The 21,209-nt window shown below is 43.4% G+C and overlaps 4 protein-coding genes across 7 annotated transcripts; 1 reads left to right on the top strand and 3 right to left on the bottom strand.

Moving 5' to 3' along the window:
- Positions 1-267: 267 nt before the first annotated feature.
- On the bottom strand, positions 268-3,437 carry arpc3 (actin related protein 2/3 complex, subunit 3). The gene is made up of 7 exons (XM_035391101.1): positions 3,300-3,437; positions 2,835-2,934; positions 2,375-2,451; positions 1,714-1,782; positions 1,376-1,502; positions 940-1,034; positions 268-760 (listed from the first exon to the last, which is right to left on the bottom strand). The coding sequence occupies exons 1-7, from the start codon at positions 3,303-3,305 to the stop codon at positions 698-700; spliced, it is 537 nt and encodes a 178-aa protein (XP_035246992.1). The 5' UTR covers positions 3,306-3,437; the 3' UTR covers positions 268-697.
- A 488-nt stretch (positions 3,438-3,925) lies between these two features.
- On the bottom strand, positions 3,926-8,132 carry gpn3 (GPN-loop GTPase 3). The gene is made up of 8 exons (XM_035391524.1): positions 7,929-8,132; positions 7,484-7,592; positions 6,727-6,894; positions 6,242-6,366; positions 5,631-5,746; positions 5,367-5,463; positions 4,782-4,910; positions 3,926-4,512 (listed from the first exon to the last, which is right to left on the bottom strand). The coding sequence occupies exons 1-8, from the start codon at positions 7,974-7,976 to the stop codon at positions 4,459-4,461; spliced, it is 846 nt and encodes a 281-aa protein (XP_035247415.1). The 5' UTR covers positions 7,977-8,132; the 3' UTR covers positions 3,926-4,458.
- Positions 8,133-9,461: 1,329 nt separating this feature from the next.
- Positions 9,462-14,677, top strand: LOC118212961 (protein FAM216A-like). 3 transcript variants are annotated; one of them, XM_035391527.1, is made up of 7 exons: positions 9,462-9,635; positions 10,502-10,536; positions 10,999-11,132; positions 11,401-11,527; positions 12,228-12,405; positions 12,789-12,877; positions 13,573-14,677. In XM_035391527.1, exons 1-7 carry the CDS (start codon positions 9,625-9,627, stop codon positions 13,665-13,667), a joined length of 669 nt encoding a protein of 222 aa, XP_035247418.1. In that variant the 5' UTR covers positions 9,462-9,624; the 3' UTR covers positions 13,668-14,677. The 3 variants fall into 3 exon arrangements, with proteins under 3 accessions (XP_035247418.1, XP_035247416.1, XP_035247417.1); XM_035391525.1 differs by lacking the exon at positions 9,462-9,635 and having other exon boundaries at positions 10,430-10,536; XM_035391526.1 differs by lacking the exons at positions 9,462-9,635; positions 10,502-10,536 and adding an exon at positions 10,564-10,891.
- A 285-nt stretch (positions 14,678-14,962) lies between these two features.
- On the bottom strand, positions 14,963-19,278 carry vps29 (VPS29 retromer complex component). 2 transcript variants are annotated; one of them, XM_035391528.1, is made up of 5 exons: positions 19,161-19,251; positions 17,953-17,964; positions 16,542-16,733; positions 16,098-16,333; positions 14,963-15,758 (listed from the first exon to the last, which is right to left on the bottom strand). In XM_035391528.1, exons 1-5 carry the CDS (start codon positions 19,161-19,163, stop codon positions 15,641-15,643), a joined length of 561 nt encoding a protein of 186 aa, XP_035247419.1. In that variant the 5' UTR covers positions 19,164-19,251; the 3' UTR covers positions 14,963-15,640. The 2 variants fall into 2 exon arrangements, with proteins under 2 accessions (XP_035247419.1, XP_035247420.1); XM_035391529.1 differs by lacking the exon at positions 17,953-17,964 and having other exon boundaries at positions 19,161-19,278.
- Between the last annotated feature and the right edge of the window lie 1,931 nt (positions 19,279-21,209).

Genomic DNA, 21,209 nt, shown 5'->3' with positions numbered 1-21,209 from the left:
TTTATAAGGGGTCAAGTCAAACTAATGCATGTCCATAATCCTCTGCAGAATGAGGTTTCTGAAAATGTTAATATAATTTCTGTTCCTTTAAATGCACTGGCCACAATATAAGGTATCCCAGTATGTTTTTAACACTGGTTATGAATGTGGTGCAGTAAATTCAGCCTGTAATACTGAAGGCGTTGGGTAAAGGCTGTGGCATCTTGATAGCACCTAGTCTGCTTAAATTATCAAACCAATAGATTCACAAAGGTACGCACACACACATTCCACCTTATAATACGGAAAATGGTCTTTATTTCTTAAAAATTGTCGTGAAATTACAATCACCAGTAATAAACACAAAAATGCCATTTAAATACATTTAGGGGTCCTGTGGAGAGTGGGGTGGGGGGGTGGGGGGGTGGGGGGTGACAGACAGAATTGAGTAAGTTTGCATTTGAAAGGCAGCTGAGGAACCGGTCCTGAAGCATGCACCTTTATTTTAAAAAAACTGGTCGTTGGAGGCGAGAGAAGCTGGCGGAATGCGCTGGTCCCAGGGGCTGGTCTTCTGCTGAGCTGCGGCTGCGGAATGTGGCCGAGCGCGAGCCGCGTGCCCTGCGTCGGCGCATGCAGGGCGCATGCGACCGCATGCCGCAGAACAGGCGCGCGTCTCGCAGCCGAAGCCCGCGCAGGAGCCCCGCTGCGGCGGAGCAGCCTACTGACCCGGGGCAGACAGGCTCTTGTTCATGAACTGCTTCTTCACGAAGCACACCCACCACTGCAGGAGGAAGAACACGAGTCACTCAAAGGACCTGCGGTTAGCGCAACAGCCGTTTCAGTAACGCTTCGATGAGCGTTTATTTAACGAGATCCTCCCATACAAGAAAGCGTCTTGTATGTTGGGTAGTCCGTGTGTGCGTGCTTGTGTGTGCAGGGTGATCAGGAGTGGAACTTCACCTTGCTGGGCTTGTCCGTCTGGGGATCGAAAACGCGTTCGCACAGCCTCAGCCCAGTCTCCTGGCGGATCTGCTGCAGGTACATCCTCATGGTCTCTGCGGGCAGAGTACAAAGGAGACGGAAGTTGACAGGCCCCGCAACAACAGCACTTTCTATTGGTGGATACATCGAAGGAGCTCACCTTTACTGGCTGACATATATGACAAGGTAATACCCCACTTAACCTCCTCTTTCTGACCTCCCCCACCCTGGCACCTTCTCTCTGCCTTCTACCTGTGAGCCCTGGCTCCTCCAATCCCTGGGCCTCACACACACCAGCTCCTCCAATCCCCAAGCCTCATACATCTGGCTCCTCCAATCCCTGAGCCTCACACACACCAGCTCCTCCAATCCCTGAGCCTCACACACTCTGGCCCCTCCCTCTGCTGGTCCTTACCCTCCTCCTGTTTGTTGGTGGGTTTCAAATACATGGCGTTGAGGGGGAAGCCAGGCTCTCCTGGGATGGGGAAGTTAGTAATGCCCAGAGTGTACATCTCCTTCTCCCCCTGGCCCTTGGAGTTGCACTACAAACACACACCACGTTAGGATTACATGAACACACGAAACACACTAAAGTAAGATTTACGTTTGGCCAGTGTTTGCATGACTTCTCAGTGAGAGTGAGATAAATGATCACTTTAAATGACTGTTTATGAAACTATTTCCATAGATTTTTAAAGGACTGGACAACCCTTAGTTAAGAGGAAATACTGAGTGTGTTTGATGTTTGCATACCTTCTGCAGCTTTTTGAGGCATTCTGAGATGTACAAAGTCACATAAATCAAAGTTCTGTCTGCTTCATTCTGCAAGAAAAAAGAAGATCGAATACATTAAAATGAGGATTTCTTACAGCCTGAAAACACAGATGCTGACAGACGTCTCCCATGTACTGACCCTAGATCAGCAGTCATTTGCAAAAGAAAACTGGTGTTAAGGTTAGGGGTTGGTGAGCTGGTCCGAGGTCAGGTGCTGGGGGGTGAACCCAGAGTGACCAGAAAGTAAATTATTACCAAATTATTTCTCAGGCCATTTGACCATTGACCTGATGATTTTCAGAACATATCTGAGGTAGGTAGGCCTTAGTATTTATCAGTGCCAATTGGGAGCTCAGTCTATAAAGTCAGAGCGAGACAGTGTGCCCCGAGGGCCAGGGTTAAGAAAACACTGCAAGCAAGACCAAACCGGCAGAGGTATGAAAGGCTCGTATGTTGGGGGCGCAGGCCCGAACCTGCAGAAACACTCAACAGGCAGGAGAGAGCGCGCGCGCTGGGCATCCGTCTTTACTCATACAGGAAGTGGGAGAATCAAGAATATTTAAGAAACGTTGGGAAGGAGGCAAGATGTGCCAGCAATTAATTAAATTATATTTCAGGTATACTTCCAAGGTTCTCTCACCTTGATTTCGTAGTTCTTGAAAAAGACGTTGGCTTTGAAGTAGTAAATGGCCTCTTCAATTATGTCTGTATCTCTGGCTGTAAATAGTAAGCAGAACACGCACTCAGTAAAACACAGAAACTGACGAGGCTGACTTATGCGACCACATTTGACATTTCCAAATAAGGAAGGTGAGAGAAAACACGTTCCTTAAAACGGCCTTCGATATACTCCTGTCCAAAAAACACTGGCACTTGTCTATTCTTCAGAATCGACTGTACGTTCGATGCCGGACCGAAGTTACCAAACAGATCATTCAAATGTTCTTAAAAATGCAACAAGAAAAACTTTGTACAATTTATCGGGTAAAATAATGCTGACCGAAATACTCAGTCTTAACGATTTTGACAGCGGTAGTCTAATGCTATTTTGAGTAAAGTGCTCCTGTTCTCTCTCTGTCAATCACAGGGGATGCACTCACTCTCTTTCGCGGCAGGGCCTTTATACTGCGTTTTCAGGGGCAACATAGCCATGTTTCCCACCAGTTTGGTGTCGGGATCCATCAAAGCAGAGTGGTAAGCCTGCAAAGAAAAAACGAGAAGTATGAAGCTACTCCATCCTCAGTCAGTTTAGCACAGTTTCTGCAAGCAGGTACGGTCCGTATCATACAAACTCCAGACGTTTATCTAGACAGTTAGCCCTCTGATATTTTGACAGTGTTCGCATCCACTGCTTCCGAAAGTCTAGTCTGTGTTATGTAGCTGGCCAATTTATGAATTTAACCAAACCCCCGAAATATACTTCCTTCCACAGCTGGAGCAGCTAACGCTTAGTCTATTTCGGTCCAGGCAGTTCGCTGTGCTGTAGCGTTACCACTCTTAATTAAATCTGCAAGGTATCGTAACAGCTAGTTAAATTGTGAATATCATTTTATATTTCGACTTACCGGCATGTTGTATATCTATTTCAGCCAATTATTCACAAAACAAATCGTACTGTCAGCGCTACCGGCTGCTGCTTCCTGTTCCACCCAAACCCGATTGCACAAGACTCCAGGAAGTGCCAATTCAAGTGGTGATTGTATTGCCTGTAGTTGCGATTTAATGGCCACAAGGTGGCGATAGTGCTTTAGTATTCGGGCTTAGTATGCGAGGTAAAATTGACCCACAATACATAAATAGGTCAACTCTTAAGAGTACCTTACATACTGTTACCCATGCTCAATAAATTATTAATAACTAAACAATACATACTGTTCTCGCAGTAATGATCAGACAGATTTTATAAATATTTGTTTTTAATAACAGGTTACATGCAACATGTGCTGTTTAGATTACAGTGGGGGGGGGGGGGGGGGGGGTGGGGGGGGGGGTGGTAGGGTCAGGGAGAATCTTTGGTGCTGGAGGTTGAGTGTTTATATGGCACCAAATTTGATCTGATATCTGTGAACGGGTGTTTTTTAAATATATAAAACTTGTCATATTATTTATTTTGAAAATGTTTATTTTTACTTTACACGCTAAACTCAATCCAGTAAGACCCGTGTTTGTGGGTGGTTCTACAGGAGTCAAGTCACTGAATTTGTTTTTTTATTGAAAAATATATTACAGACATTTACATTTGCAAATCAAAAACAAAAAATGACTTCTTTCCTGGAATTTGACATACCACTTTAATGTATCTGGGACTTAAATGGTTCTAGACTTGAAACCTGAAACTAAAACCAAACACTGGAGACATCCTTCGGATAGCAAAGTTAAAACGACACAATAAGTAAAAACAACAAAAATAAAACTACAGCCAAGGGGAAAAAGCAAAGCAAACAAAATGATAAGTACATCTAAAGTGGTGAATGTGGAACACAAAGACAACAAATCCCGGTGAATAAATTAACAACCGCAGGAGAAAGTAAATGAAATTATACATTTCCCCTTCTAACGGTCACTGCGCGTGCTGCCTCGCTCCGTCGAATTAATCGAGAGTTTATTAAAATTAGCGAACTGAGAACTGCGCATGTACGTTTGAATGTCCAGATGTTGTTCCTAAAAATGTGCAGCCTGTTGACTTTTCTCATTCTCTTGCGGTGTCTCGCGTCAGCCGTCCGCTTAATCCTGGAAGAACTGCTCACTTCCGGAGGGCTCGGGATCCTCGTCGGGTTCCTGTGGCGGCAAAGCAATGCGATTTCACAGAAAGTCACATGATCTCAAAACTCCAATTTCATTCACTGGCTATTTTCATACTTTTCCTCCCGTTTACTCATTATTTTGGCTCGTCCTTAAATGGGCATCAACATAAGCCATAATTACTGAACCACCACGGGATCCAGAAGGATCCGGAAGCCTCCCATGCCTGATGCTGTGTTGTGGGTGGGGCAAAAACAGTAGGAGTTAGCAGTAGCCTGGGCAGAAGGTCAGATGGATGCAGTTACCTTTGGCTCCTTGAACTCCAGGTCCTCTCCGTACTGGATGGAGAAGTCAATGTTCTGCAGAACGATGTTTATACCCTCCTCATCAGTGCGGTCAAAAGGCAGGAAGCGCACCATGCTGTAGTCCTCAATCTGCACATACACGCAAACGCAAACACACACACACACACACACCATGTGGGGTAAACATTTTTATAACTTTCGTATCCCTGACGAAGAGCCTGTGTCTCAAAATGTTGTACTTTGATTTATGGAATAAATCTATTAAAATAATAATCAGAAGCTATCACAGTGAGTTAATTTTTAACTTATATTAATTTTCTTTTTAACTCAGAACCTGGCAATTAGATGTGTCTGTGTTTATTGGATTACTCAGGTAAACCTGAACGACCGTAAAAATTTCCAAAACTTAGTCTCTCACATGTCAGTATACGGGCTCAGCTGAGCTACTACAGGCTGGCCTAAAACTCTTTCCTATGTTTTAAAATGAGGTTCTCTGGATGTCCCAGTGTCTTATCACTTTATCAGAGTTTAACAGTGAGTATTTAGGCAGCTCACAGTAATTAAGGTAATAAGCAAAGGTCTTACCAGGCCACAGATGGCTTTGGTGAGTTTCTCAAACTTCTTGCTCCTCAGAGTGAGGGCGTTATCCTGCATCATAGAGTACATGTCTGGGTCCAAGTACCTGCAGCAAGAAGAACATGAGATACAGCTCTGTATACGTCACACTCACACACACACACACACACACACACACACACACACACAAGATACAGCTCTGTATATTGCACACAGACACACACACTTCAGGCTGAACTGTACAAAGGACAGAGCTCTGACACTGAGACCCACTTTTCAATCTCTTTCTTGGCCTTTTGACTGAGCAGGTCCATCTTGGTCATGATATTGACCTGTGGAATCTCCAAGGTTACCATGGCACTCAGGGCTGCCATGACACCGGAGACGAACTGTGGAAGCACAGAAGTAGTGTTGTTATCTAATGGTAACCATGGTTATGGTCACTAAGAGGGATTGCACTGATAAACAGGCTATTACATAAACATTTATCTGACACTGTCCAGTTCTCAGAGAGTACATACTGCGAGTAAGAGTATAGCAAAGAGCATATCAATAAACTTAATTAATTGTACCATTAGCTTAGCCAACTATGTTGTAGAACATGTCCATAGAATCTGCCAGTATATCTTGTATAGACCCTTTTCTATTCACACAAACAAAAAACAATCATCCCTTATGGAAATCCACATTGCTCCCTAGAAGCTGAATCACAGTATTAGTTCCTTTAGATGGTGACCTTTGGTTTGTAGCTCAATGAGCCAATCACATCTCTTGTTCTTCACTGCAGGCAGCGATGGCTAATGTTCAAAGCCAGCAGCCAACAACCTCCCACCCCCCCACCAGTGGTGGAGCGAGCCAGAGGGCTTGACTGAGCATGCTCTCACCTTGAAGGTCTCCACCATGAACTGGGAGTCGACCAGGAAGACCCCACACACACGGAACTCCCACTGCTGCAGCTGCTCCACCAGCTGCCTCATCACCGGCAGGTGGGTGTACAGCTCAATCTGACCTGGAGGGGAGGGGAGGGAAGGGGCAAGGCCGTGAGAGGACATGCATTAGAGCAGTGCTGACCAACCCTGTTCCTGGAGATCTACCATCCTGTAGGCTTTCATTTCAACCCTAACCCACACCTGACTCTCCTAATCAGCAGCTGAACATGATCTCTAGCTTTTGAGTGAGGTGTGCTTTGTTAGGGTTGGAGTGAAAACCTACCGGACGATAGGTCTCCCAGAACAGGGTTGGTTACCACTGGATTAGATCACTGTGCTTAGTTTAGTCAGAAATGTGGTGTTTTGAATTTTGTGAGAGAGGTGCATAGTTTGGTCAGAGACAGGATGTTTTTAGCTGTTTAGACAGCGAGGGGGCTCACCGGGGCAGTCGAACAGGATGTAGTCGTCCTCAACATGCCCCAGGCACTCCTCCAGCCAGTCGAAGTTGTTGGCGAAATACTCCATGCAGAAGACCAGGCCTCCGTTTGGCCCAAACCGCAGGGAGTCATCCTCCATCACATCATCCACCTGGATCAGCTCCCTGATGTCTGTGCACGGGGTGGGGGGGGGGGGGGGGGCATAATCAGACTGAACCCAGTTGATACGTACTACAAAACGCAACCGCAAATTGCCGGGCGTGAGCAGGGGCACATCTGGGCTCACCCTATCAGTAGTTCAGTGGGATTAAATCAGATAGAATTCCTCAGGTTACTGCTGGATTAGATTATACCCACGTTGCACCAAATGCCAGCAGGTTACCAGTTATCATCAGTGAGAGCCATGCCTATCCTCAAATTGGTGCAAGCTCTCTCCTACTGTAGTGTGTAGCCTGCAGGGTGTAAATTAGTAACTGGTTTATAGGTGAGTGCATCAGAACGAGTGAGTTTGCCTTTCACCTTGTCCTGGCCACGGTTGGCATTGGCAGTCACAAAAATAGAGTCTTAAATTAGACAAAGTCAGGAGGCTGCAGCCTCAAATCCATAAGTTATGAGAAGCCCAACTACCTCCTTAAACCACTCTTCATTGTGCAAATCCCACATATCATAAAGAAATTGACTTAGGTCGGCAGCTATTACTTATACAGCTATTTAACCGTCTCTACTATTGATCCTCAGCGCGAGGCAATGCGCACTGTACCTGCCATCACGGGATAGTCGAAGTATTCGGCCGCGGGGTCCAGATTCACCACCTGCACTGACCGGTTGATGGCCTCCGCGTGCTGGATCATAGTGGAACAGTAGGTGCTCTAGGAAATCACATCACAACAAAGGACAGTTTATTTACGAACTGATTTAGTGTCATCTTTGAGATTTTTGGGTCTTACAAGCGAAGTAGCCAAACATAGTCTGTCATCAAAAAATATACAACGTCATGCGCAAACAAGACACTCTGTTCAGTAGTGTGGAAATAGGGATGTACAGAATTAGCTACATAAACAGGAAACATATTTGAACAGATAAATAGCAACTGTTGTGAAAAAAGTGGATCAAGCACAAAAAAATAATTTCAAAGCAGTCCAATATTTTTAAAAATAACTAGTTATTAGCTACGTAGAGCACTCATGGTTGCAATACAAACGTACTTTTCCGCTCCCGGCCGGACCCATCACCAGCTGCGCATAGCGAGGCATTTTTTATTCTTGCCCCTTATAGTGGCTACGCAAAACTACCAGCGAGAGGTCAGTTTCTTCTGTATTTTTAAATCGAGTACCCCATTCCTGTCCTGATGCGTTCAACATCACATCGCGGCCATGCTTGTATGACACCTTCCGTTCCATGGTTCCAAACTACGGATCCTTGTTTAAGTCAAATCTGCGAAAAGCAGATTTCACAGTCCAAACGCTTATGTAGCCTTAAAGGGGTAGTACAATCTGTCTATACACATATCTGGTGGAAAAACACGTTTTCAACGTACAAAAACGCCAAGTTACTCACACAGCCTACAAAGCACTGTCTATGTGTCATTAATTCAAATCTAGGCCTGCCATTAAAAGTATTGATATCAAAATTGTACAAGTTACATGAAACAATATTGGCTATCTTGGCTCACACAAATTATAAACAAACTGTATTCCATAGCAATGGTACACAATGTTTCCTAAATTGTTTCAAGTAACTTAAAATGTTAACTTAAAAAGTAGGCCCAACTCCAATGCAGCTTCTACAGAGGTTGTACATGTTTATATTACCTGATTATTCTTCAAAAAATAATGTTTAATATTATCGGTTGGAAATATGGCTATGGCAATACAAAAGGAGACTGGACGTGGACCCTTTGGGAGTGAACAGCTTTCATTGCTCAAGAACTAAGAAGGAAAGTAGTAGCTGCAAAATAAAACATATTTCTATGTTATAATTGTAAATACATGCAACAAAGTTAATCTGCTCACAATATAGCCTCTGGAAACATAACATCTGTGTACACGCTGCTTTGGAGTTAGTCTAATTTAAGCAATTTTTTTTTGCCAGACCATGAACCTCTGAATGCACTGATTCCTGCCATTGTAATGGTGAAAGGTAGTCAGAAATTTCTGTAGGAAAAATACCCTTCATCCCTGACAAAAATGGTCAGAGACATTGAAAACTTACATTAGAACCGAAAAATAAAACTCCTAAAAGAGACTTGTCCCTTTATAGCCAATGGGAAAATTCAGACTTCTGATAGAAAAATCCAAGATGATTTTTGATCACATGGGTTCATAAAAGCAAATACTTTGATAGGTTGTGTGTTTTATACATACAACATGTGGCAATTTAATAAATTTCACATGTATAGCCTACATACAGCAGCCCATGATTAACAGTTATTGTTAATAAAAACTGGATTTCATATCGGCCTAGTCTAATTAGCTGCTGCTCTATATTGATAAGCACATTTATCTGTATAATTATTGGGCTAAAATAAGTCATCACGTCTGTCCAGTTCACCCTGGTTCGTCTAATCGCACAATACTACTGATTTAGAGTTAAGTGTATCCAGTGTTATTAGATACACCACTGAGACCGGGGATGGGGCAGACAGGAGAATTGGAAACAAGACCCAAAACTATGTTACTATGGCAACATATAGACGAGCACACGCAAGTTGGGCGGTTCACTCTCCTGGACCTCAAACCGGTAATTCTGCAGCCGGACTATGCAGGTCGTTAGCGGCACCGAAACGCACATGTAACCTGTTGACTTTTGGGACGAAACGAGGAGTCATGCGAAAGTACAGCACACTCACAGAAAAAAAACGATAACAATGAGAGACTGACCCAAAACGTCAGTAATACTTTCATGTCGACCAGGTAAGCTAGACTGCATCATTGCATTGTAGACAATAATTAACAGTGATTGCTGATCTTAGAATAGCCCGTGGGTTTTCGGAATATGTCATTTACATGAAAAATGCATAAGCCTAAAAGCTTTCCCCTTGATTTAACTTATATGTTAGGCTATTTAGTGGTGTCGTTACTAATAAATAACGGCTAGTAGACCTATTCAGTTCTTGTTATATGTTAAGAGTCACAGTATGCGAGCTAGGTTATTAAATAACCCCATCCTTACCCCGAATAATTTCTTGCAGTTATTTATTTTTAAGTTGGCTAGATGGTAAGCACTTATTAATGTTACATTTTTGATCGGATGACCAAGGAATGAGAATAAATGAATTTTAAATATAAAAATAATAATTTGGAATCAGTTAGCTAAATTAAATATGTATTCACATAGAAATAGTAATCTTTTTAATATATTTAATCTTCATATTAATCATGAATACACTTTGACGCAACAATAAAAATAGGTCTACATCAAATACAGGTAATAGTTAATAACTACAAGAAAACTACTGGGTAGTTTGGATGGAATGCATTTATGTACCCAACGCCTTGTGTAAAAACAGGCAGAAAGCATCAACGGAGTTAACGGATAGCGATTATCTACTTTAGGCATTTCCCATGCGAATTTCCTCAATGGTAATGGTAATTACCATTTACCATTTAATTAAACAAAGAAATGTGGATTCAGTAAGCGCATTTTGTGTCTGAAATTGCAGTGATTCAGAATTTTAACCTAACCAGCAAATATCGAATCACCGTGTTAGTATTCCCTATTTTAAATTTCTTATAAATATTAATTTCTTTATTCATATGAATACTGTTTCTGTGTTTAGTTTTGGATACACAGGATCTTGCCATCAACCAATGGGTAAGTAGCCTATATTGGTGAGTTCTGTTTTAAAGGCCTATTTGTTTGACGCTGGTGAATCATTGTAAAGCACGATATACAATCAGAGTGCCTCGTGAGTCGTGCAACTTGAGGCAGATTTTCCGCGCGGCAGTAATGGCGTGCAGGCATTAGAAACGCTATACCAGCTTTCTGAATGGCGAAACCCAAGGCTGAAACCAGAGGAACAGCTATCCGGGCGCTGGCCTCATCCTGACTGAGAACAGGAGATAAAGTCAAAGCCACAGGTCACGCGGTCGTCTGTCAGGAAGTACATTATTAAAGCAGATGCGTACAGTACAAGATGTGCAAGTACTTTTTTTGTTTATGAAGAAAAGTAAGTAAAAAATGCAATGGAATTCAAACCGAATAAACGCGGGAGGGAAAAGGGTGATGTTGTACGAATTAGATAAAGCCGTGCTAACGTGTTTGTTAATCTTACAGCCTCTGACCGTTTGTATAGTAATCAAGACGATGGCACGTGCACTCAGGTGACGTCTTCCCGCCGGAGCTCAGAGATTCAGCGCGTGAAGCCCATACATATCCCCAGAGCCTTAGCAGATGGCCCGTTTCTACAGGTATACCTTATAACACATGCCTGCGTTTGTATGAAGTATATTTTAATGCCTTGAGTGGAGCTGCCAAGACACCTTTTGCATTTCACATCCCTATATGTCCGAAGAAATTAAAATCTGTGAAGGATGTATAAACTGTGGTTGAGTTGTCCCTGTCTGTTTTCAAATCAGCATCCGCCATCGTCAGAATCTTGAAAACCGACATTAGAAATGAACTTTTTATGTGGAGCAGTTGAGTGTGCTCGTGTTAACAGCCCTACCTGTTCCCCAGTACCCGCGTCTCACTCCTGGACAGAGGTGTTACTTGTCCAGCATTGCTAGTATCTACAGCACCGAACACGTGAGGAGGCTGATGCAACAGCATTATCTGAACGTGCTCTACAGGTGCACCCAGGAAGGTATGAACAAATGGACAGGATAAGCCACCGGTGTCAGAATCCAGCCCTGCAGGGCTACACTGTCCGCTGGTTTTCAGTGTGTTTCAGCACAAAAGTGATTCATTTCAGTTGTTGATTGGCTATGGAATCCACACACTTTATTTTCAGGTGTCTTTGGGTATTTCAAAGGAAACCACAAAGACACTGTGGCCCTCCTGGGCTTGAGTTTGACACCCCTGCTATAAGCAAATGGTGTCAGACTCCTGAACGGCTGCAATAGTTTCAGGTTGAACTCTAGTACTGGAGGGTGGTGGCAGTGTCTGTAGATTTGACTCCAAGCCTGGAGGGCTGCAGCATCTGCATATATTTCTGGTTTTCTTTCAATCAATTTAAGTCTTGGTAACAAGGTGTGTGGATTTTGTAGCTCATCAGGAATTTACATTCAGTAAGCCTCACCAAGCCTGGAGAGAGGGGTAATTTTGTTTTTGGTAATTCTGTAGAATTAACAGCAGCTAAATATATTTTATCTATTGGTTTTACATCAGTGCCGCAAAAGTGAGACACATTTTCCATTAGTGAACAGTCGAAAGGACAAAAAGGCAGGGTTGACAATGTAATTGTGAAGTTTCATCAAATAAGCCAACAGTGGGGTTTGCATCCAGTAGAAAATGTGTTATTTTTATCATTGTTTTTTGTTTTATTTATTAATTTTTTTTTTTAGATCCCTGTCCTTTCAAAGAAAGCAGAAGTGAAGAGGAGAGCATGATAGGTAAAGAGTGTGTCCAGATGGACTCAGACATGACTACAGTATCCAGAACTCCCAGCAGGAGCAGTGAAGATAGCAGCTTGGTTGCAGTAAATGCTGTCGCCCTGCCCAAAATCCCCATCAAACAGGCCAGGTGAGAGGAACAGACAGGGGGATTCAAGGAGACACTTACAAGTTCCAGGGCCTGATTTACTAAGACCTTTAGCCTTCGCAAAACCTTTTAGCACCCACAAAACCAATAACATGACCAATGAATGGTCATGGTATTTGTTTTGCACCAATTATTGGTTGTGTTATTCGTTTTGTGTGTGCTAAAATGTTTTGCATATGCCAAAGGTCTTAGTAAACCAGGCCCCTAATGTGGAAAGGAAATGCAAGCAGCTTAAGAACACCTTGTTTAATATGATGATATGAATTTATATGTTTTTATATGTTAGTAGTTGCTTGGTAGTTGGTTTTCTTTCAATGTTATCTTTGGGTGATTGTGTTCTGAGTGTCTATGACCACATTTCACAGGAAGACATCAAGACCTCTGGCTTCAAAAGAAAGAAAAACCAGAAAACCCAAGAAAAAAGTTCCTGTGGTGCAAGTGGCCTCCACAAAAGGCAAGAGTCAGCTTAAATTCACTGCCCTGCATATCAACTGTAAACCATATTCAAACGCATTTAACAATGACGCCTACTCAAGACACAACACCACATAGAATTGCTGTTTCTTCTTACTTTGAAACATATTATTTTATGATCTCATGAACATGGTTTTGTGTTCTTTTGATTTCATGCAATGGTTTTACTTGGAGGCTGTAATAAGAATGCAGTGCTTTTACTTATTAAAATGTCTTTTCCTGTTTGGATTCACTGCCATGAGTTAAATATTAATTAATATTATTTCTTAATTACTTAATTTGGTGCTTGCTGTGGATCCAGTGAACATTTTTGTCATAAAGTTGGTGAAACGCCATCTAGACGTTCTGGTGAAAACCTAGCTACATTTTATTGAAAAGTTTTCTAGTCAGCTAGGATGTAGCCAAGCTATATCCAGGTAAAACCTGAGCTATACTGAGGTTAACATTGTCCAGTTATGCCAAATGTCTCACCTAGATTCCCAAACCCTCTGGATGTCTAGACTCTGACTTTAGCTCACTGGGGAGCTGAACATGTTCAGGTCCCACCCTGATTTGCAATGTCCATTTAAATATCTGTAACCGCATTCATGTGCAATGTTTTTGTGTGTTCATCTTTGAATATTTCTATTGCGCTCAAATTTGTGTAAAATTTGACTTATTGAATTTTATTTTCAGCAAGAAAACGAGAGGCAGACACCAGCAGGAGGAGCGAGAAGACCAGGGCAGTGTTTCTGAGCGAGAGCATGGAGTCCCTCTCCATACAGGAATAAAAACTGCTTTTGAAAATGTAAGACAAAATCCAAAAAATGAACAATATTTCTAACGCTGCACAAAACAATGAAATGGATGATTGGACATATTCCAAAGAATCTGCGGTTTTTCAGGGACACCTGGCGATGTTTCCTATTTCAGGCAGGCGTGATTGGTTTATTCCCTTTGAGGGCATTAGCCAATCGCAGCTCCCGTTTCCATACACTGTTCCAAACCACTGGACACAGAGACAGCCAGCAGAATGTTTTTTGGTGCTTCAAGAGCAAGAAATGTTTGCTCTGCACCATTAGAACACAACGTGAGGGTTGCGCTGTCTGCCACGCAGGGTGATGCACGGTTGTTAAGGGGCTGATAGGGGAACTGGGATTAGGCTGTTTGAGGAAGTGCAGTTTTTTATGGACTTTTTTTTTTAGCAAGCTCAGGAGTAGTCAGGATAAGAGTGCAACCAATGCAGTAATCAGCTCAGGGTTATCCTAGGTTAAAAAGTGTTCTTTTGGGAATGCGGATTCAAATACCTCTTCATCATAGTGAACGGTGGTTGGTCAGGATGGTTTTACTCAGTGACAGTTGGTGAGGATAGCTTTACATCTCCTGTTCTGATGTGAGCAAACCTGTGTACTTAGAAACTAGTATATGAGTTTTTGATAGGCACTTACAAACACACGTTCCTGTGTTCCTTCATTTTGGTGGCGATACTTTTACCTCAAGTGGTGACTCCTTGTTCTGTAGAAGAGTTACAGTCAGGGATGTATGAAAATAAGATTGGGGACGGGTGGTGGGGGGGACAGTCTTCCCAAGAAACTGCAAGAACATTAGCCAGAAATGATGGATGTAATGTGACAATACTCCAGCAAATTGGATTTGAAATTAAACAATTAATATGAGATTAAAGTGCAGAACTGTCAGCTTTAATTTGAGAGTATTTACATCTGCATCAGGTGATCCTTGAGGAAATACAGCCCTTTTTATATGCAGTTTCCCCATTTTAGGGGAGCAAAAGCAATTGGACAAATTGGCTGCAGTGGGAGTGGCAATGGGAGAGCAAGTTCAGTCAGGGGCACGCGTACCTGGCAACCCCCATCTCATGGTTGCATTTCCATCGCTTAACTTCGCAGAGCTAATGTTGCGTCCATGTGAAGCTATTCATAGTGGTAGCACAGTTAGCATGCAGCCTGTAGATATTGTCTAATATTTTTTGCACTGAACGCTCAGGTATGAAATTGCTGTTGATCATCTAACTATGGTTAAGATAGCCAAAAAGCGAATTTCCAAAAAAGTTGGACTATCCCTTTAATACAGAGTTTAATAGGTTTTTATTTTTATGATAATTCTGAAAACATCTAAATACTTTATATCATAGTGACATTATAGAGAGCTACTTGTACAGGAGCAGGAAAAAATCTCATGTAAAATATATTTTGACTTCGCAGCAAAAATCTTTCTGAAGGCATAACGTTACAATGTTACAGTGTTAGAGGAAAGAGAACTACTCCCCGTTTACACTTTACTCAGTAATGAACACAGCTCTCAGATTTACAAAAAAATCTGCATTTAAAAAACAAACTGTTAATGAGAATTTATTGATAACATAACACAAAAGTGAATGACAATCTTCAATTGAAATTGAATGCCAAAAATTTTTTTTTTGTAGGGCATGTACATGAAACAAAACTTAAATTTCAACATAACTAAAAAAAACTTAACAAAACAAAATAAATTGTGGCACCAGATCTTCATTATTGAAATAACGTGAATGGAGGTGACATCATCTCATTCTCTCCGGACACGCTGAAGGTGGGTCAAACACAGGCAAACGCTGCCGACGTATATATGCCATGATATATATGCTACGTTTCTTTCATTAAGTTAGCGGACAGGTACGGTGCAGCGTTCAGCGCTGTGGGACCGGTGTCAGAGCTGCAGGGGATGGGAACGGAGCGACGCGTCTGGTTTTTCCGTCCGATCGCGGGCTTTAGGACTTCTTGTACTCGATCCTCTCCACCTTGACGTCGTCGCCGATGAGCTGGTAGACGTACGTGACGACCGTGGAGGCCTGGATGTCCATCAGCACGAAGGAAGGGATGATGTTGCTAAGAAACCAGGAAGAAGGAGCGTGTTTAACAACCACAGATTCTGCACACCAGACACTGAGCTCCTGCGCTCCTTCCGTCCTCTGCTGTTGAACTACAGCAGGTTATGGTTGGTAACAGGATTTTCTGGTGTAATATAACATTAACATTGCAGAACATCCACTGCCACAGTGTTGTACTTCACAAATCGGTACGCTGCAGGTTCACCAGTAGGGAGACAGAACTTTAATGTTTAGAAAATGGAGTGGAGTATCTGGTGAGTTTACAGAATCTGTGGTGAAACGTTAAGAGTGAGACAGCCAATAGGGTTTAGAGGGGCTGGCCACACCCCCTCCTCACCTCTCCAGTGCACTGTAAGCCCCAGTGGCAGAGCCTGGGTTGATGTAGAACTTGTTCTCGTTCTCAAAGGCCTCAAACTTGTGCGTGTGGCCGGAGATGAGGATGTCCACGTCCAGCTGCCTCTGCAGCAGGGCCAGGCTGGCCATGTCCCCCCAGGGGATCACCTGGTGCCCGTGGATCAGCCCAATCTTAAACTGGCCCACCGTCACCACCTTCTGCTCCGGGTAATTCAGGTTCTGCAGGGAAACACGGGACGCAGCTCAACCGCACCGATGGAGAACGGACAGAGGGAGGGGAGAGGAGAAAGGAAGGACGGACGGTTGAGAGGTGTTTAGGGGAGCGGGGGAAGAAAGGGAGAGACACAGAGGGAGAAAGAACACGAGAGAAGACAGGCAGGAAGACGGACGAGAGGAGAGAGCCGAGCGGAGGGACAGAGAGCCCGACCTCATCGAAGTCTCCCCTGACGATGTGCACGTCTCCGGCCAGCGTCTTCAGGTAGTCGTAGCTCTCCTTGGTGCACAGGTTCCCCGTGCACAGGATGTGCTGGATCTTCCCCGGCACCAGCAGCTTCTTAAACTTGGCCGGCAGGGTGTTGCAGCGGTGGGGGATGTGGAGGTCTCCGAGCACCAGGACCAGCTGGGGGGTGGGGAGTGGGGCGGGTCAGCAAGAGGAGATGCGTTAGGAGGCGGGGGAAACGATCACACCCAGGGGCTCCGGTCAGAAAGAAGCCGATGTTGATATTAAACGCAGTTACGCCTGCCCCCTGCTCTGGCGCTGCCTCTACCACTGCTTTATAGGGCTGAATCTGAAGCAGGCCCAGGGAGGGACACAGTTTGCTGGCTGCACCCCAAGTGTCTGTCGTTTTCGATTCCCAACTTTCCCTGGCTTTAATATTCTGACAGTAATGAACAATATACACTGTCTGATGGCAGAGAGAGCAGAAGAGAAAAAGGGAGAGGGAGAGAAAGATACTTTATCTCAGGGTGATGCAGTCTGTTTTGTTACGGGTGTGCTGGACTCTACATGCCCCTGTACCTCACACTAAACCCACCCAGTCCCACAGATGCGCTCGTAAAGGCCCAAGTGATTACACACCTGACAAAAAGACAACACCTCTCTTCCTCCCTGGGGGACACGGGCCCGCCCCCACCGGGAACTGTGCCTTACCAGGGCGAGCCACCCCAAAAAAACCCCACAGCTTTTCATTGTCACATGTGGCTTTTATATTTCACATCTTTCAGCCAATTGGACAGTGAGCGTTTCCCTAACGTAACTACACTGCACGTACATCTCTGTCCTCCTCCCTAATACATCCACCTGAATCCAAACCATTAATTTCCTCAAAAGAAAAAACAATGCGCACTTGCACTCAAATCGAGTTAGTTCCACGACCACAAATAACTGGCGGCACATCAGCCACAGTGAATTAGTGAAAAGCACACGCACGCACCCAGCAAACGGCACAGAAAACCAGTGATTCTCTGTGTGAGCGGGTCTACACCACACTTCACGCATTAAAAACTGTCCACCAGATGAGTAACCGCTCCTTGATGAAAAACAAAAACATTTTTCACACAAACCAAACCAAGAGTACAGTAATATCACAACTGTAAATTATCTGTCCCCCTCTTGCTGGACTTACCTGGACATATGTTTGGGGTATCTTTTAAGGATGTCTGTTGAGTTAGCACCACAGAGAAACATGCGTGTTTATATTTGTTGTGCTTTATTAACCCTAAAAAGCATGAGGCAGCGTTACCATGACAGCCAGTTAGTCTGCCAAGCACCTTGACAAGCGGTGACCCAGAAAGAGAGAGAGTGTGAGAGAGTGAGTTGGAGGCGAAGATAAACTTACTCTGTGACCAGCCTGAGCGCAAGGCGGGGAAGACGATTGGAAGGAGGGGTACAACATGAAGCATGATCGAGGTTTGATAAAACATAAAGAAAAATAATACAAAAAAGACAAGTGAGACAAAGAAAGTTTAAAATGATAAATTAAAAGGTGAATAAATTAGGAAGATGTACCAATCACAAACAAAAATCAAACAAGTGTTAGGTGACTATGAATAACATTCGGTTAGTGGTGGTTAGCAAGTTATCTGTAATCAAATCAGTGAGTTGAGAAAACAAGGTTTGACAACCCCAGACCACATCGCTGGTCAAAACATAGCGTGGTTACTAGATTCGTGATTTAGCATCTTTAAATATTCGCGTACACTGTTAACCTTAAAAAACTCAGATAAAGTCATAATCAACTTGGATCAAATCACTGTATTCTGCATGCTCCGTTTTAAAATATTTCAGTCAATATAGCTTACCTACCAGTATGATCCACTTAACTAGGCTATGTAAATTTCAAGATATCACATCAAAAATCCAGACTTTAAATTTCAAAAAAGGAAACTACTTAAGACAACCGATCATTCTATATTCGTTTAGAACTTCACAATTACGCTAAAAGCTGGCTAGTTCCTATCTATCAAAAGCAACTGACAGCGCAAACTCGTTAAGCAAATGTCACTTTCAACAGTATTGACAATAGCAACGGTTAGCCAACCGTCAATGTAAATTCCGCTTAATTATGTGTCACAAGTTTTTAGCTGGTGTTAAGACTGAAACTGTTAACTCGAGCATCTAATCTTAACTAAGGTAAACAGCTAGCTAGCAAAGTGTACATGTAGCATATTTAGCTAGCTCTCTACACTACGTACAGTTAAAGGCGTTTTCACTAAATGGCAAAAATAAAATAAGTGAATGTCAAACTAAAGATAAATAAAAGAGAGCATAATGCGGTAAGGCTTGATTCAGGCAATATATTTTATTATCTAGTTACTAATAAATGTTTTTTTCATCTTTCTCGCCTGTCATGTGATCACTCAATGATTCACTCAGCTCGGTCTAGCTAGCTGGCTACCAAAGAGGGAGGCCAGAGTTGTGGTGTTTGCTGCAAACCATCGCACCCCGCTGGGACCTCGATACAAACATGCAAAGTGCGTGAAACACCTGATGCACAGAGGAAAAGGCTAGCCACCAAGATTATTTATGATAATGCTTCAGTCTTACCATCTTTATTTAGCGGTATCCGCGGTACTTCAGGAAGCGACTGTACAGCGCAACGCAATACGCCCAGTGATAGGAACGTCCAATCAACGGCCACTTCCTACGTTACTGTTGAAACCTGTACGGATCGCCTTTAAGGACAAACTGCATGTACGCTTTCAGAAAATTGTAGCATGGAGAAAGTTGGTTCAAACCACAACACTTATAAGACAAGCCTGCCCAATCCTGTTCCTGGAGATCTACCATCCTGTTCACTCCTACCCTAATAAAGCACACTACATTCAACAGCTGAAGATCTCGTTGAGTCTCTAATTAATGGAACTGGATGGTCCAAATTAGGGGTGAAATGAAATCCTACAGGATGATAGATCTCCGGGAACGAGGCTGGGCAGCCCTGTTATAAGAACTCTCCCTCCACATAATGATGAAACACTAGCACTTTGTAACTAAGGCCTGGGTGATACTCAACATACTGTTGTACACAATCAGCGGTTTTGTTTTCTTATTTATTTTTTCATTTCTTCAATTTCGCACTCTTTGTATCATCCCTGCCTACCCCCTGTTTTGTTTTGTTTTGTTTCCCCAGGCATGGCAATTAATAGTCAACAAAGGGGAAAATAATGTATCGCTCTGTCAAAAACCTGACATGTATACTTTCTGTTAATCCGAGTACTTTTTGTATTTGCAGTAGATGGCAGCAAAGGACAGCTGTTCCTCAAGGGCGGTGAACGGCGGAGCTGTACCAGACACACAAACGCACATCAGGAGATCCTTAATACTAACACCGGTGAGTAAAACACAATGACTTGTCAGAATGAGTGTGCAGGGGGAAAAGCGAGTGGGCATTTTATTCATAGGGAAAATCACAACTAACCATTCACTAAGTTTAGTCAAAACTTTAAAAAAAAGTACCCATGTTTTCCTTTATCTGTGCAATTAACTTGGGTCTGGTTTTTACCATCTTATCTCAGTTGGTTTCTTCAAATATTAAAGCCTTTATATAGTTTATATATACAACCATTTGTATGACTTCCATAGTGTGTAACTATGTGTGAGGGATAGTTAATGGGTGTGAGTAACTCGTCATGACTGTTGGCTTTCCTCCTAAAAGACCTGCAGGAGCATTTAACGAAGCAGTCGGAAGTGCATGCTCGTCTGCGCTGTAACTGTAGCGATGCTGTAATCCAAGCTGACTGAAACTCTCCCTTCCGTGGGCGATGGGCCAAAGTCAACATTGGCACAGTCTGGATTCAGAACTTGTGCATTTTCCATTATATGTTTCTGGGTATTTCCATCCAAATTTGATAGGGCTTGAGGGCACATCTCTTTCACAGAGCTGGACCCAGGCCGGCTCATTATACCCATTTCCCACTGTACAGTTTCAAATGGAGCCAAAGTTGGTTGACCCAGTACAGACTGATTGCTTTTCCGCTGCATTACCCCTAATCACAGCTGTAGCACAAGGCCCATGATGTTACACTGAACACAGCCCTGATCAAGACTTCATGTGCTGCCGCTCCACATTAATAGAGAGAAACTGATTGTGTGTGTGTGTGTGTGTTGTGTGTGTGTGTGTGTGTGTGTGTGTGTGTGTGTTGTGTGAGTGAGTCCAGGGGCACTGAGAACTCCACACACACACAGGCCTACGCTGGTAGACCCAGTCGAGAAAGAGAATATTCCCAGCTGTCTGTCCTCTGGATTCCAGCCATCATTCTCAGGGCTTGGCAAAGGGCTCAGGCAAACAGGCCTTGCCTTCTGCCAGAAGGTCAAATGAATGAGAGAAAAAAAGGCCAAATCCTGACCCACAGTAGGTTTCGATTTAATTTCTGGCTTTCTGGGGGGCAGGGGGTTCCCCCATAATTCGAACCCAGCCCCTGGAATTCCTCCACAGGGACACTGAGTCTCTGCTCTGAAAGGCTGCCTTCATGGCACGCTATTGGCTGAGTAATGCGTGACAGTGCATGCACGGTACCTACGTTCTTGCCATCATTCTCTCTCTGATGTTGGGAGGCATCTGTCAAACACGTGTGTGGGGAAGAGTGTGAGGTGAGG

The sequence above is a fragment of the Anguilla anguilla genome, chromosome 14, assembly GCF_013347855.1.
Source record: "Anguilla anguilla isolate fAngAng1 chromosome 14, fAngAng1.pri, whole genome shotgun sequence".
In the NCBI taxonomy this organism is placed as follows: Eukaryota; Metazoa; Chordata; class Actinopteri; order Anguilliformes; family Anguillidae; genus Anguilla; species Anguilla anguilla.
Note: the sequence above shows the minus strand (reverse complement) of the source record. Positions and strands in the feature narration are given on the sequence as shown.

What these genes read in the sequence shown, in the direction of transcription:
- arpc3 (XM_035391101.1), bottom strand. An exon ending in AGGCCCTGCCGCGAAAGAGA is followed by an intron (nt 2,452 to 2,834) that starts GTGAGTGCATCC and finishes TACTATTTACAG; the next exon opens with CCAGAGATACAGACATAATT. An exon ending in CACCAACAAACAGGAGGAGG is followed by an intron (nt 1,035 to 1,375) that starts GTAAGGACCAGC and finishes CTCTGCCCGCAG; the next exon opens with AGACCATGAGGATGTACCTG.
- LOC118212961 (XM_035391525.1), top strand. Translation starts at nt 10,479, where the DNA reads ATGAATACTGTTTCTGTGTTTAGTTTTGGATACACAGGATCTTGCCAT. An exon ending in CAGATGGCCCGTTTCTACAG is followed by an intron (nt 11,133 to 11,400) that starts GTATACCTTATA and finishes CCTGTTCCCCAG; the next exon opens with TACCCGCGTCTCACTCCTGG. An exon ending in CTACAGGTGCACCCAGGAAG is followed by an intron (nt 11,528 to 12,227) that starts GTATGAACAAAT and finishes TTTTTTTTTTAG; the next exon opens with ATCCCTGTCCTTTCAAAGAA.
- vps29 (XM_035391528.1), bottom strand. An exon ending in TCAGGGGAGACTTCGATGAG is followed by an intron (nt 16,334 to 16,541) that starts GTCGGGCTCTCT and finishes GTTTCCCTGCAG; the next exon opens with AACCTGAATTACCCGGAGCA. An exon ending in GCTTACAGTGCACTGGAGAG is followed by an intron (nt 15,759 to 16,097) that starts GTGAGGAGGGGG and finishes CTGGTTTCTTAG; the next exon opens with CAACATCATCCCTTCCTTCG.
- gpn3 (XM_035391524.1), bottom strand. Translation starts at nt 7,976, where the DNA reads ATGCCTCGCTATGCGCAGCTGGTGATGGGTCCGGCCGGGAGCGGAAAA. An exon ending in GTCCGGCCGGGAGCGGAAAA is followed by an intron (nt 7,593 to 7,928) that starts GTACGTTTGTAT and finishes GTGATTTCCTAG; the next exon opens with AGCACCTACTGTTCCACTAT. An exon ending in CATCCTGTTCGACTGCCCCG is followed by an intron (nt 6,367 to 6,726) that starts GTGAGCCCCCTC and finishes CCTCCCCTCCAG; the next exon opens with GTCAGATTGAGCTGTACACC.